General features: G+C 39.5%; 1 protein-coding gene across 2 annotated transcripts in view; it reads left to right on the forward strand.

Moving 5' to 3' along the window:
- Positions 1 to 14,683: 14,683 nt before the first annotated feature.
- BLOC1S2 (biogenesis of lysosomal organelles complex 1 subunit 2) overlaps positions 14,684 to 16,679 on the forward strand; it is a 164,965-nt gene continuing 162,969 nt past the window's right edge. For both annotated transcript variants that reach the window (XM_044055756.1, XM_044055757.1), the window contains exon 1: positions 14,684 to 14,884. In XM_044055756.1, coding sequence (XP_043911691.1) covers positions 14,725 to 14,884 — 160 coding nt within the window. In that variant the 5' untranslated portion in view covers positions 14,684 to 14,724. The remainder of the gene's footprint in view (positions 14,885 to 16,679) is intronic.

Raw genomic sequence — 16,679 nt, forward strand, 5'->3', positions numbered from 1 at the left:
CTGGCAAATACTGAAACCTGTCTAAAGTCCAGCATAAAAGAAAGTGAATTGCTTCCCCCTGGATGTATCTTCATAAAAATTAGACAAAACCCTAAAAAAGCTGGGGTATAGCCATTCTATACTCCATCTTATATTAACTAGGTCCTTTCAGCAATACCATTCCTATATTCCACAACACTGAAATGTTCATTGCGTTCTTCAAATTAAATAGCAAAAACACACTTTGTATCATTGCTCTCTATATGCCTTCCCCAGAAACAATATAAATACTCTGGAAGATATCCTATACTGGTTTTGTAATACCGTTCCTAATGAACAAATCATATTGGGAGACATAAGTATTGAATGTAAAAAAAAATGACCCCAACTTTCCCAATTCCGGTATTACCTTATATTGCCCTATACAGCTAATCACCTCACCTACCAGATATAATTATGACAAGAGCTCCACCCTAGACTGGATAATGGTCTCTGACCCTCACAAATACAGCACCTTAGGAACCCTTGCAAACTTCCTTACTGACCATCTTCCCAATTAACATTCATATATTAATCATCCATCGTGTTAAACAATTCAACTACAAATGGATGCATAACCTCATAAATTTCAGCTCAGCCACCTTCAAATTAGCCCTACAATTCAACAAATGGTCTAATATAAAAATCTTATACCCAGATGAAGTGATCCTCATGTTCAGTAAAATATTCTTAAATATTTTAAATAGCTTTACACCCTTTAGGAGAAAAAAAGAGATAAAACTAAACACTCCCCTTGACTACCTAACAATACTAGAAATCTTATGCATAACAGGGTAGGGCCTGGAAAAAGTGGTGAATGAACAAAACAGTAAAGCTTCTGCAGGAGTTGACAGAACTTTGAAACCCTACAAAAACAGATAAACAGTGACAACAGACAACATTATAATAAGCTGTAAAACTGCCATAGACATAATCTCCCAAAAATCTAGACCTCTGTCAAAGATTTAATCCATCTAGGGACAACAGATAATCTATATCCTTCACCTAACTTTTCACCACTTGAAATTTCTATCCACTTTAATACCTACTTCATAGACAGCATAGAAGCCCTTACCAAAAACAACCCTAAAATTCATAATACTCCCTATCCCACCCCAAACCCTTCCTACTTCTACACCACCTTTTATCTTAATAACTGTCCCTACTTTATATATAAGAAATACTTCACAATCTCAAACCCTGCCCACCATCTCCTGATAATCTCCCACTTGAATATATCTAGACAGCAACCAGTGCTATACTAGACCCTGTATTAGTCCTTGTAAATAGGTCAATACAAGCATCCCTTGTTCCTCCCCTCTGTAAATGGTCACATATAACTCCACTACATAAAAGAGGGAGATATCAATACACATATCCAGCTTTAGACACATCACCATCCTACCCCCCCCAAAAAAAAAAATATTGGATAAAAGTTCTTCAACACCTCCTTCAACAGCAATTCTTGACACCTACACAATGTTCATAGCTTCATATGTGTGTGCTAGGCTAATGGCCCTGGAGCCCTTACAAGCTTAGCGCAAAGAAGTGCCCTGGCATTGTTCAGCACATGTCAATACGACCACTGTCTTATATCCTTCATAGAAACTAACAACAAAGCTAGGAACAATTGTAAATTTGTATCCTTTTTATTCCTAGACCTACCTAAGGCCATCAACATTGTATCACATGGCACACTCCTACACAGAATGTCTTCCCTTGGCCTTCCACACTCTATCCTCACCTGGTTTCATAAGCTACTTCTCTGACAGAAAACAATTATTAAATAGCTCTACACCTTATATCCTTTCTAAACAGTTACTACAGATGCACTCAAGGCTCTTTCATGGTCCTCTTCCATTTAATATATTCACCAACAATTTCAATAGGTTCATAAGTAAGTACTAGGTTAGCTGCCCTTGTAGGCCATTTTAATCCTAGCAGATTTTCCTTTTTATACTCAAATTAACTTATTCCATTTGCTTATAGATCAGCCTTACCCATTTCATGATTGATAATTATTTATTACCCCTAATGGTAATAACTGGAATCATACCATAGATAATTTGAGGGGGCCCATGCAAGGAATAAAGCATTTGGGAGCTACCTCGTATATTAGCACTTCTCAATAAAAGTCTCTCTCATACAATACACAAATGACTCTACTCTAACTTGTTCCTGTGACAGCCCAACTCATCTAGATTAAATATTACAAAAAGCCTTTAACTCTATTGAAAGCTGGCTCCAACGTGGTGAATTACTGGTCAACCCTAAATAAAGCTAAACTACTCCTGTTTTTTTCTCTAGCACACATAACCTTGTCCAATACTCTGGAACAAGCTACCCATCTATGTCAAGAAAAGTTCCTCATTAGCACTCTTCAAGAAAAATCTTAATGAGTGGATGGGAAATAGGAAATACACCCCAGGGATCACTTTTGTGGCTCTGCTCGACAGGGGCACAGGAAAATAACTTTCTTGGGTGGCGTAAGCCAGGGAACCTTGTTGGCTAGGTTTACTTAGGCCCTTGGGCCGATAGCCGAGTACCTACCTATGAACCTATGAACCTATAAAAGTAACTTCAAAATAACCTTCCTAAACAACACTGATATTAAATATGTATCTCATGCTAAATTGCTAAGCAGGACCATGGATGACAGCTTAAAATTTGATGTGCAAATTCCAAATGTGATTTAAAAAAAAAACAAAATTTAGGAATGCTCTATGGAACAAAGAACCTTCCTCACAACTAATACTAAAGTAACCTTAGCTAATACTTTCCTACTACTATCACTTATATATGAAACAATCATCCTTGCAAAACTTCAAACTTCTCTAAAAACTGATTATTTTTTTTCTGTGTGACCTTTTCACTCATTGTTTTAGTTTGTTAGTTGGGATATTTTGCAGACACCATAATGGTAATGGACATCAGATGGGTATAACAGCCCATGTTTCTAATGCTTAGTCAAACAGCCCACTTGTGCTGTGATGATGAGGCCATAACAAGGCTAAAACATGCATGTCCACAGCTAGTGGGGTTTGGCTTTATTGGCCTGAAATTGTCCATTAAACGACTTAAAAATAAAAATGTCATGTGCATTCAGAATCGCCATATAGCTGAAACACCTGATGTTCATAAGTGTCATTTGCATATATCCCATGTACCTGTAATACAAGAGGTTTGTGGGGTTACTCAGTGGAAATTCTAACTTGGCTAGAATTTTCTCTTAGTTTTTACTGATTGTTTACTTCTGTGTGACCTTTTCACTCATTGTTTTAGTTTGTTAGTTGGGATATTTTGCAGACACCCTAATGGTAATGGACATCAGCTGGGTATACCAGCCCTGTGTTTCTAATGCGTAGTCAAACTGTCCACTTGTGCTGTGCTGATGAGGCCATAACAAGGTTGAAACATGCATGTCCACAGCTAGTGAGGTTTGCTTTTATTGGCCTGAAATTGTCCATTAAATGAATTATAAAGAAAAAAGTCATGGGCATTCACAATCGACATATAACTGAAATACCTGATGTTCATAAGGGTCATTTGCATATATCTCATGTCTCTAATGCAAGAGGTTTGAGGGGTCACTCAGTGGAAATTCTAACTTGGCTAGAATTTTCTCTTCTTTTTTACTAAAAACTAAACTTGAACAAAGTTAATAATGGGATTGCATGCTTTGCAACATACAAATCTAATCAAAACCACCACTGTATTACACTAAGAAAATAAATTGGTTAGGACTATCTCACCATCTTACATACATCCAATTAATCACAGTGCAAAAATAATAAACAATTCTTCAGCCTACCCAGCTCTTAGTACAATTCTCCAAAATTCACCCACAACATCCCTTAAAACCAAAACAACTCACTATCATACACAAACCAACAAATCTGCCAGACACTGTAAAATATCTTATAAATGCATGTCTCATAAGATGTTCACTGAGACACAAATCATCCTGTGGTAAGAAACTTTATGGGTCTATAAAAATCTAAATAAGGCAGACTATGAAGACTGTCTTAAATGCATGAATCAAAGTGTTCTCAGCTTATTTGATACCTTTCTGGAATATTCTTTCCAATAATAATGTACAAACTCTAAACTGACAGAAAAATAATGCAACCATCATCTAGTTCCAGCTCAGACAGCTCAGACAGCTACATTTCAGAATGTTCTACCCACAGACAGTTACATTTCACAATGTTCTACCCATCTCTGAGCAGATTTCCCATGGTCTCATATGTAGTAATTTTCCCATCACAGAGCAATAATGTATTCTTTACAGAAATTATAATAAAATCAAGGCAAAATACAGTGGCAGACTGTCTATGTTTCTAACTGCTTCTCCTAGGCAATCTTTCTCTGTAGATAACAAAGGACGGCTATGAGCTCTTAACTAAACCTATAAAATGCAGCTGTAGCATAATGTTTTACAGAACACAATTCTTTTGGGCCTAATTTTCTCAGAAATAAATCTTACATAAACCAAGTATATTCTCTGGCCAAATTATGTCTGATATAGTTCTACTAGAGAAATAATCCATTTTACACTTATATTTTTAGTATTTTTGTGTATATCAATACTCCCTGTACACTGACGGAAATGCAAAAACCTGCAACTCACTTCCTATAACAGTCATATCTTCATCCAACCTCCACATGCTCAAAACTTCTTTAAAACATTCTCAACTAATTCACAGATCTGTTTATGTGCCACATCAGGCTGGTCCCATCCTATAACCCATTATTTTTTTTAACCCACCTCCATCCTCTAACCATGGTTTTATCGCTCACCCTACTTTCTTGCAGCCATCCTCTCCCTTCAATTCCTCTAGCTTTTATCATCATTCTGATCTGCTATCCTTCTCCCCTGCCTTATTACCATCTCCTGTTCAACTCTTGAAAAATCACACTTGCTATGTTACCAAAACACATAGCCTTCAAATACTCGTTTATAATTTGTAAATATTTTTCTCTATTAACTTTATACATATATTTCTTTCTTTACTAACGGATTTTCACTCTCCCTCATCTCTGACACTCTGTCAGCTTATTAATAATAATTTTCTCAACTAACCATTTGTCTCCTTCTCTCTTTTGAATTCCATATTGTCCTACTTATCTCACCTTTGTTTTACTCTCTCTGTTCTAATTTAAACAAATTAAGCATAGTCCTCTCACTACACAATCTTACTGTTTATTTGGTTACTGTCTATTGTGTTTTGTTATGCTTGCAAAGATAACAATCCATATCAAATGTTTATATTTATTATATTCTTTTGTTTTGCTTTTATATAATATCTTGCTACTTTTCTCCCCAGGCCTCTGCTGAAAATAGATTATTGCCCAATCAGACTTTCCCAGTAAACATATATAAAAAAAAAATAAATGAATGAATAAGCAAGCAAATAAATAAATAAGATAATGTGTGTTGACATGCATTTCTTGAAGTAAACAAAATCTATAACTGTAATTATTGCCATTATTTATTAAATGTAATCCACCACCTTTTCTTCCAAAATTGACAATTTCGGCAGGGAAAGAACATCATTTCAAGCCAAAAGCAGAAGTTGAGAAGTGTGTAAGTTTTACACTGTATTCCATCATATATATTTTTATAAATATGATCAAAACTGAGAAGTGAAAGTAGTTATAATTTTAGACATTGTCAGCTCACAATAAAGACATGCTTATATTTTTGAATTGTTTTTTTCACTATGTTTCTGAGTAAAATATTTTACAATCCTACAGAAAGTGGGGGGAGTTATATTCTATTTGGTATGCACATGTTATGTTAATCAGATATCCAAATATACCTACTTTTCAAGAGCTATTCTGCCTTTTTCAACATGCAGGTTGAAAAGTACATTTCCTTGTCTTACAAACAACATATTTTTTTATACTTTGCAAATCATTGCTTTGTATTTTACTATGTGATTTCATTATATATTTGTATCCCTTCCATACCTCCCAACCTGTTAGTGGAAGAAATCTGGACAAAGCCAAAAATAATAGAGGTACAAAGCCCCAAAAATAAGGACACATTTTAAATATTGCTGTTATAAACTTAAATGGTAGACTAAAAGGTGCTATGTTACAAGGGCACCAGAACCATAGGGTGAGGGGGGAGGTGAGTACCCTGCCACTTTTACAGCTGTAAGATGGCCATGAAGTTTTGACAATTAAAAAAAAAAAATCTTCACTCCATGGTGGCAGTGTCTTCTCTTTTAAGGAGAACCATGTGTGCATTGCATATACACATGCCTACATGGATGTAAACACATTCTGCACTGATACATGGAATTTAAACTAGCCATTATATTGAGAGAGAAGGTTAGTGTGTGTGTGTGTGTGTGTGTGTGTGTGTGTGTGTGTGTGTGTGTGTGTGTGTGTGTGTATGTATGCATGTATATATGTGTGTGTGTGTGTGTGTGTGTGTGTGTGTGTGTGTGTGTGTGTGTAATTTAAACTAGCAGTTCCATTTGTTTCTGTATGAGACAAAAAGTGTGTTTGTGTGTGTGTGTGTGTGTGTGTGTGTGTGTGTGTGTGTGTGTGTGTGTGTGTTTGTGTATGTAATTTAAACTAGCTGTTCTGCTTGTATGACAGATAAAGTGCGTGTGTGTGTATGTGTATATGTGTGTATGTGTGTGTGTGTGTGTGTGTGTGTGTGTGTGTGTGTGTGTTCTTGCCTAACTTTAAGCCTTCAGTTAGGTTATTTATTATCATTGGTATTTTTCAATTTTTCCTGCTTTTGATGCACTTCTGTTTTATTTAAGTGAATAAATGAAAAAAAAGCAGGTTGAGCTTGAAAGTGGTAAACAGCTTTTGCTCACAGTTCTTATTTAAACCTCAAAACATCATAGCTCAAGGGATAAAACCAAAAATGTAACAAGTCGGGAAAAAGGTCAAAGGTCCAAAATCAGACATATTTTAAGTATAACATTGTTCTTGCATGCTAGTTGCTAGAATAACAGGTTTTGACTAAGTATGTATTTTCTGAATGATATGAAGTCTAGAAGTCTGAAACTCAAATGTCTATCATTATTTAAGTTTTGCAATCCTCCTAAATTTGCCAGAAAATCACATATATTTGGGGAACAGACAAAATATATTACACAAAATCAGGGATAGTCAAACATATGCTCTGTTCTCTCAACCTCTTAGGACAAGAATCAGAGAGAATGAATGTGAAAGGCTCAAAATCATTGGCAAATTTTATGCTTACTTTTGTCACCAAAGCACATTACCTTGACCTGGCCAAGCCTTTTGAGACACTCCCCTACTCAGGCATAGTAGAAAAGCTGTATAAACTGGGAATAAGCCATTACATCACTATCTAGATTGCCAGCCTGAAGCAAGAAATCAAAATAGGGGAGGCTACCTCTAGAAAGAAATCAATCACCAATGGAGTTCCCCAGGGTTCAGTGCTGAGACTTTTCCTGTTTGGCATCTACTTCTCAGAAGTAAAAGCAAATACCAGAGGGCTTTGGCTGACTACGTTTGAGATCACTGCAAGCTAGGAGCAGTTACTTAATCCCCAAATAAAGTAATCATCATGCAGGAAGGTTTATCCCAAACAATAAGTGGTGCTAGAATCATGAATTGAAACTAAACTCCAAAAAGTACATTATTTTATCCTTTGGGAACTTGTGTGGACAGTGACCTACCTTTTGACAAATATGTGCCCAGTGTCATAAGAAAGCATTTCTATATTGTGCAGCTTATGAAAAAAATGATTGCTACTAGATCTAGAGATGTTATTGTCCCCCGTTACGAAGCCCTCATTAGTACAATCATTTTGTATAAGGCCCACTTTGGCCTGAATCTGTCCAGACACATGCAACAACTGGAATGCCCACAGAAATATCTTTCTAAAAAGATACAAGTCCTAAACAATAGCTCTTGCATAGACCACCTCAAAGCCTTATTACTATACTCAGGAGTGCTAAGAGGTAACCTGCGTCTGGCATACAAGGCATCCTCTGACTCAATACAGAGGGACATACTGAACATCAGCAAGTCAAATGGCATCAGAAATACTCAGTCCTGGTATCTAAACAGAATGGTGTGGAGAGATGGATATATATATCACAGAGGATACCACTGTTCCAGAACAGACTCTTCATTCAAGTAAAACAAAGCTCATCTCTGTCCATATTCAAATGCAACTCGGATCTAGGGATGGTTAATAGAAGATGCACCTCTAGGATTGCCCCCTGTGCCACTAATGGATAAAAGCAGTTCTAAAATGATGCATCCCTTACATGGGTCCTCTCTAATTATCTATGGTATGATCACAGTTAATCTTAGTAGATATAATACACAATTATCATGACATGGGGTGGGTAAGACCAATTAGAAAATGTTAATTCAAGCACCACAAGGGAAATTGGCTGATCTTAAAATGTCCTCCAAATGAACCTATGTTGAGGTATTAAATAGTTTTTTAAAAAATTGCCCTTTTTATAACACTAAGTGACCCTCTCAGCCTCCCCGCCCCCAACAGCTTCTGGCACCTCTGCTAAGTTAGTATGCATTTTTCTGGGGGATAAGAAGTCTGAAATTCAAATGGCAGTCATTATTTAGTGACATCAATCCTTAAAGATTTCTCAAAAAAACACACATTTTGTGAGGAACTGACCAAAAATATGAGGCAAAAATCTGGACATTCTGTGAAAATCTGACAAAGTTGAGAGCTATACCTCTCAACTGTACAGATTTTCACAGAATGTCCAGATTTTTGCTTCATATTTTTAGTCCATTTTTTCATAAAATTGTGTTTTTTTAGCAAATTATTGGCAAGTCATAAAAGACTGAAGGCAGAAAATAATAACAGACATTTAAGATTCAGACGTCATACTGTTCAGAAAATTCCTGCTGATGCAAAACCTATTATTCTATCAACTTTCTAATTTTGTAACAAATTGTTCCTATTTTTGGGCCTTTAACCCCCATTATTTACGGCCTTGTCCAGATTTCTTGATCTAGGAGGTTGAGAGATATGGTTATAATGCTTTCCCCATACTAACCTCACCAGTCCCTTCACTCTCTCCCCACTTTGGAAGAAATAAGTCCACTATGGATAAATCCAAAATAAAATAAGTAAACAAACATACTGCAGCTTCCTGTCACATTCCAAAGACATGTAGTAGGTGTATTGGACACTGTAAACTAGACTAGGGCGCCATTGTAGCAGGGGCACTTTTCCAGTATTTATTTGTTTATTTTTTTGTAGTAAAGAAATGGTGTCTTTAAAATATGTTGAATGAATACAGGAAATAAAATGAAGAGTAAGACAATCTGTGAGAAAAAGGAAGACAGAAGTAATCTGGAAAGTGTAGGTAGACCATGATGGAGGCACAAGGTGGTGTGTGTGTTGGGGAGCTGTGGAGCCCTTTTGCCTACGGCACCAGTTGACCAAATGCTGGCTCTGGATGTGATTGCATAGTGGGGTCGTGTGGATAAACTATTGTGTATTGTGCAGTGTAAGCCTTGGCTCCAGATGACTGTCATTGTTGAAGTGACACCCGGACACCATGTGCAAAAATGAAAAAGAGATTATGTATGGATGGATAGAAATGGGAATCACACTATCAGTGCTTCTTTTTAATATTCATAGATAAGTCTCTGTTAAGGGCATGAGTTATACTGGAGGGTGTTACTGACAAGAGATCGTAACTGGCTAATCTAGCTACAGTTTGTTGCCTTGGGTTACTCAATAAACTCAAAAAAGGCAATTAGGTTTTATATTACAACAGTACCTCGCAGGATGTGCAATAGCACATCCCTAATCACGCCTCCAGAGCAATATCTGGCGAGCTGTTGAATCTGCATGAATATTCATTCCTGTGGTGAACTGCGCAGGCATGGGAAGTAGGCAGCACAGAAGTGGCATTCTATTTGAAATATACCAACTGATGGTAGCAGGATAGGGCAATGAAAAATCAAGTAGGAGAAGCAAATCATGAATTACAGCGAGGAAATGCATACAGTAAGCAGCTTAAACAGCACAGAAAGACAGGAGCAGGTGAGTCTCTGCGTACCCTCTTCCTCAATGTGGTGTAGGACCACCTAACCCACTTTGTGAGGGACAGTCCCTCTTTGAGCAGTTGTGTCCTGCAAAACAAATTGTAAAAATGACAGATGTCCTGAGATTTTAGGACAAAATTATTTCCTATATTTTATGTAATAGTTGCATAAAACAGTTATACTGTATCTGAAATACCTAAATGTTATAAGAAACAGAATAAGCAACTGAAATGCTACAAGAATAAGCTTTTATTTAGGCAAAAAAGTGAGGTTTCATAGTTTCATAGTATAGTACTAGGCTATCTGCCCTGGGGCATTTGTAAGCCTAGCCATAGTGATGTGGCTTTTGCCACCCCATGAAATGGTACAAAAATGTACAGAATAAATTTAGAATACTGTGCCTCTGTCTAGTAGTGACACAATGAAGGTCCCCTTATATAATAGAATTAGTTTACTGTGCCCCTGTCTAGCAGTGACACAGATGTGACCCCTGGGTTAAACTTACGATCTCCCATCCACTCCTCAAGATTTCTCTTGAAAAGAGTCAGTGAGGGGCTCTGCCTAATATGAACTGGGATCTTGTTCCAGAGCATGGGAAGCCTCTGGGTTATGAATCTATCCCTCCAGCATGTCTTATTCATACTTGTGCCGAGGTTTAAGTCTTTAGCTCTCGTGGTCCTGATGGATTTGGATTTTTTGAGGTGGAGCATGTCCATCAGATCCTGATTGGACATGGCCTTGTACGTCAGGCAGAGATCACCTCTGAGCAGGCGGTATGCTACTGAATAGAGCTGAAGTTTCTTTAGTCTGGCAGAATAAGACATATGTTGAAGACCCTTGATCCTCTTGGTGAGGTACTTTTGTGGTCTCTCCAGCTGTTGCAAATGCCGGGTGAGGTACATACCAAATGGGGCATTGTACTCAATCATGGGTCTGATGAGGGAGGAATATAGGGGTACAATGACATCCTTAGATCTGGATGTGAATCCCTTCATGATGAGGTGTGCAAGGTAGAATGTTTTTCTAACCACTTTGGCAACGTGGGTGTCAAATGAGAGGTCGCTGTCGACTTGGGTCCGTAGGTCTCTGATTACTTTTTCCGTACTCAGTGGGTTGCTGTCTATGTGATAATTTGTGGGTACTTTGTTTTTCCCAAAGGGTATGACTATAAATTTTTTGGCATTTAGTTTAAGGCCGTGACTCCGGCACCAGTTGTCCGTTTCTGTGAGGCCTTTTTGTAGGATGTGTGTGTCTGCTGGTGTATTGACTATGGCGTCTAGTTTGAAGTAATCTGTGAACTTTGTCAGCCACAGCCCTCCCATGTTTGCTTTAACATCTGAGAAATAAATGCCGAACAAGAGGGGTCCCAGGACAGATCCCTGTGGGACACCACTTGTGACTGGCTTTGAGTCTGACATTGCTCCAGTGATTTTAACTTTATGGGTTCTGTCCTTTAGCCAGTTTGCAACCCATCTAGTGACATAAGGGTTTACTTTTTAGCTGTTGAGCTTATCTATGATGCCTGAGTGGGGTATTGTGTCGAAGGCCTTTGCCAAGTCCAGGTATGCTGTATGGACTGCTTTGCCCTCATCAATGGCTCTAGTGACTGTTTCGAAAAAGTCAACCAGGTTTAAAAGACAGGATCTGCCCTTTACAAAGCCGAACTGGGTGGGGTCAAGTGTCTGTAGGTCCCCTATGTTTCTGTTTATGAGTTCCATAATGATTCTTTCCATAGCTTTGCAGACCAGGCTGGTTAAGCTTATGGGGCGGTAGTTTCCAGGGTCTGTAGAGGCACCCCCCTTGTGGAGTGGGACCACTGTTGCTGTACGCCAGTGTTCAAGTACATATCCCGAAGTAAGGCTAAGGTTAAATAGCATTTTTATGTGTGGGTTTAGCTCCTCTTGGAGTTCACGTAACACGCAACCCGGGATACCGTCAGGTCCCATTGATGCTGTGTTTTTTGCTTTGTTTAGGGCAGTTCTCACTTGGACATCTGAGATGACAGGAGATTACATTCAGCTGGGATAAGTATTTCTTCTTTTGGGGGTGAAGGAGGGGAGAAATTTGCACTGAACCTGTCAGCCAGAATGTTGGCAATATCTGTGGGTTCAGTGTATTTTATGTTGTTGTGAACCAGCTCTGAGCATATCTGAGGGTTTCCACCCAGGTTTCTAACATAGCTGAAGAAGGCTTTGTGGTTATCTTTAGTGTCCTTAGCGATTTTTCTCTCAAAGTTGGCCTTGGATGTTTTTATGAGAGAACATAATTTTCTGCTAATGTTGATCAGAGATATCTTCCCTTCATGTGATTTTGCTCTGACGTGCAGTAGCTTCCTTCTTTTGTTATACAATTTGTTTATGGCTGAGGTCCACCAGACAGGACGCTTACCTTTGGTGGAGAGGGACTTGGATTTGTTTGGGATTGCATGATCCATGCATTCTTGGAGATGTCCATAGAAAGCATTTGTGAAGGATTCGGCATTGTGGGATGTGGTATCCACTGGCACAGTGGGCTTAAAGGATACCATCTCAGTCTTAAGAAGAGTGAAATCTGCTTTTGAGAAGTTTTTCACTGTGGTCTTTTGTGCTGGGGGTGGAGGTGGGATATGCATATCCAGGGTGATTGGTTTGTGGTCAGATCTCACTAGTGAGGGGTATACTTCCGGTGTGGAGCATTTTGTCCCCATGTTTGTGATGATCAGGTCTAGTATATTATCTCCCCTAGTGGGAGAGGTGACTAGTTGTTCCAGTGCATTTGAATTTATGAATTCCAGGAACCTTTGGGCTAGGGTATTAGGGCTAGAGTAATGTACCCAATCTATGTTTGGGTAGTTGAAGTCTCCCAGTATGATGGTATTTTGTGATACATTCATATCCTCCAATGTCTTGAGGAAGGCTGAGTGGGGTTCTTGAGATTGGGAGGGTGGTCTGTAACATGCTACCAGTTGTATAGCAGTTTTGCCTATGGTTAGTTGCACCTGTATGGTCTCTGATGCTTCATGTGTTGCTACTAACCTGGAGGTGTGGGTGTCCTTGATGAATATGGACACTCCCCCTCCCTTTGTGGTTCGGCCCGGGTTTTGGGGCCGAAAAGCATGATACGAGGTATAGCCTGGTAGCGCTGGGGTGCTCTCCGGAGCCTTGAACCAGGTTTCAGTTACTGCACAGATGTCAATGTTCTCCATGCTGAGGAGTGCATCAATTGCCTGCATCTTGAGAGTTAGACTTCTGGCGTTGAGCAGCATTACCCTTAGTTTTTTTCCATTTTTGTTTTCTAAGGAGGTGGGTTTGTCTTTTGAGCCTTGCCTAAAAAAGGCACTATGGGGGTGGCAAGAGCCTTAGCCAATATCCGGAAGCCCAGTGGTGACAGGTGTAAGCCATCCCTTGCGAAGCAGCGTGGCTTGTCCAACATGTCATCCAGGAATAACACCAGTACTTTTAGAATTGAACCAGTACTTGAGCCAATTGTCATTCTTGATCATCTTTCTTCTTGTGCTCAGGGTCAGATGCTCTGGGGGGCCATGCTCTGGGCTGCCTCTGTGGAGAGCTCATGTGTCTCTCTTTTTCTTATCTCAGGTCATTCCTAGGCCAGCATGGACAACCAGCATGGACATGGAGCGGTTCATTTTTGGTGATTACTTTTTTGTGACTTAGTGCGTGGTTATGTGGTGGATCCTCTCCCTCACAGTCACCCTCACAGTCACCCTCTCCTTGTTCAGCCCATCTCAGGACATCAGTGTGTGTCTGACTATAGTCACCTATTACAAGTGCAAGGTAATCAGGCTTGAGGTTTGGGCTTGTGATTGTGATTGGTGATTGATTGTATATAGTATATGTTGCATGTGTTTTTTTTTTTTGGCGGATTGTTTGATGTGTGCTTGGGAGCCTCTGTTGTTTTGGTAAGTTTTTTATTAGAGCCTCCGTGTATGTCTTTGTGTTTTTATGTGTTTGGTTTGCAGTTGTGGCAGGTCTATGTGGGACTGGGATTGTTGTGTGTGTAGTTACCATCTCCTCCTGTCTGGTCATGCCAGCCCTGAGTTGAGAGAGTTCAGCCTCCAGTTTGGCTATATAGTTCTGTCCTTTGTACTGGCTGTGGGTATGTTTCGGCCTGCAAAATCTGATGTTTGTACCAAAAATGTCCCACTTTTTGGGCATTTGAAAAGGTGGCAAACCTAATGTAGTGCAATCTTGGAGTTGATATACTCAACTAGCGGGGTGGGGGTGCAAGGAGGCTTGCCCCCTGCAAAAGCAAACAGAAAAACTAATAAAGAAGCAAAGACAAAAAGTAATAATTAATTCGTGGCTAAGTTTGCATTTCATATCCTTGGTAAGATGGAAAAAGCTTCTGTATAATGGGTTGAAGTTTGTATTCACATGCATGTTACCATTCCTGCCAGTCATCGGGCTTTTCCACGCCCATTTCCCCGTCAATCACTAGCGGCACGCCCACGTGCAGAACTAAACGCGTAGTAATGTTCTAATATAAAACCGGCATTTATTCAGATTCGCTATATACATCCCACAAAGTATAATAAAAAGCCGGTTACAACCCTTTCAATTAATCTCTCACAAAAAAAAAAAAAAAGAAACTCCCGCACAGTGAAGGAACCGATGACACGCATAAACTCGTGATTGCGGGTCAGATGGTCATGTGATACTGCATTGTAGGAAGATGGCTTCTGAAGAGAAGACACTTGCGGAAGTTGTTGCTGAGGGTGATGCTGCTGCTAAGAGTCAGACTTCGGATGTGCTTCTTAGTGCAGGGGATGCAATGAGGATACCGGCAGTGAATGCAGAAGGGGGATCAGCTGCCTTTGGTGCTCGCAAGTCAGGTATATTAGTACCAAGAGGGACCCCCTGGTGCTTGATCTGTAATGTTTCAACATACCTGCCATTTTCTGTAACTCGGATATACTGAGGTTATCCTTGTTCTGCAGATTAAAATAGTGACGGTGCCACATATGCATTGGCTTCCGCTACATACCACTGTGCAAACAAGCTGTTCTTTCTAACGTTGTCTTATGATATTTTTTAAATGCCCATCTATTGTTGGTTGTGATATCAATTTTGGTATCTGTATCTTTCACATGCACTGGGCGAGTTGGGGGTGGCAGCAGACCAGGTGTGCTTTCCCTTTGGGAGATAGCCCACTACTGGGGTGCAGACACACTCCATATCAGATGAGCTAGTGTGAGAATGCGATTTGCACGTGCTGGCGTATGCATAAACAAGGGCACGTGGGCACAGATGACATTGCTTTGGAGCTGTACCTATCTCATTTTAATGCCAGTAATAGTCCCTGCACATTGCACTGTAATAGCACCGTTCCCTGTTGCTACTATAATTGCAGTGTTACATCTCTTCTCTTCTACTGCTGTCTCTGTAGGCATGGTTTGGTCAATTCATAAACATGTAAGGTTGTGGCTGGTCATTTTTGTCTTTTAGATTGTTTAACTGTGTCATTTTAAGGGTAAATATGGTGATTTGTGCTGCATTCTCCCTCATTGCAGAGAAGTTGTTTTTGTGTCGAGTGTGGTGTATGCACACTCGGTAGTTAAAAGATGGGTGTTTGCATCCATTTGTGTCATACTGTTTTCTGTCATATACTGTTAATGTTGCTAAGCTGTGTTACGCTGAGTAGCGTATCATTTTACTGGGCTTCAGGTACTTGACGTCAGGTTCCCTAGTTCTAGCCATATGGTTCTGCCACCCCTACCTCTACACTTTCCAGTTAATTTTCGGTCCTGCTCCTTAGCTTGACTTTTCTGGTTATGCAGTAGTGCTGGGACTTTGGGAATTACATGTTTTTGCCACATTCCAGCCCTTTGTAGTTGTGGACCACATTTGTGAATCCTGCCCAGAAACAGTAATCTGGGAAATATATAACTGCACTGCGCTCACATTTTCCCAGAACTTTTTTTTTTTTTTTTCTGGTTTAACTAGGTAAGTCCATTGGACAGTGTCCCGGTTCAGAGGCAACCTGGAAGCACATCTATTTAAATGGCTTGCTCAGAGTTGCACAGGAGGCAAAGGTGGTGAAAGGAATCGAACCTTATACTGTTGATTACAGTAAGCTGTTCATTAATGCTGCAGAGTTTCAATCCCTTGAGCTGTTTGCTTTGTTTTTTGGTAACTGGATTAGTCCCTCTAGGTCTGTGCCCTACTTCTAGAGGTGACCTGGTGTGGGATTCGTGATGATTTGGGGAAATTTGGACAGATTGCCACAGTACTTTCCCTTCTGTCTTTGGTAAGTGCTATAATGTCTTTTTACATCCACCTGAGCTGATACTAACTTGGGCAAGTGCAATCTCATTATAACATGTCATCAGAGGGCTCTGCTCTCTTTTTTTTTTTTTCCTTATGCTGCTTATCCATATTGGAATCCAAGTACCTAGTTGGAAACAAAACTGCAGTCTTCTGTCCTTCACCAGCAAAAGGTGGAAAAGATGTATTGCTTGTTAAGCCACTGACCTCTGCAGTTTGATCCAGAAAGTGAGTGCTAACTGAACCGGATGCTTTGAGACTGTTGAATTTGAACTGTTGGAGACGATGCAGGAAAAGACAATAGAGGCAAGACTGCAGAATGACTTAAAGTAGTGGAATATTAATGGTTTATCAACTGAAGTT

Source organism: Protopterus annectens, chromosome 14.part0, assembly GCF_019279795.1.
Source record: "Protopterus annectens isolate FY-2018-M chromosome 14.part0, PAN1.0, whole genome shotgun sequence".
Taxonomy (NCBI): Eukaryota; Metazoa; Chordata; order Ceratodontiformes; family Protopteridae; genus Protopterus; species Protopterus annectens.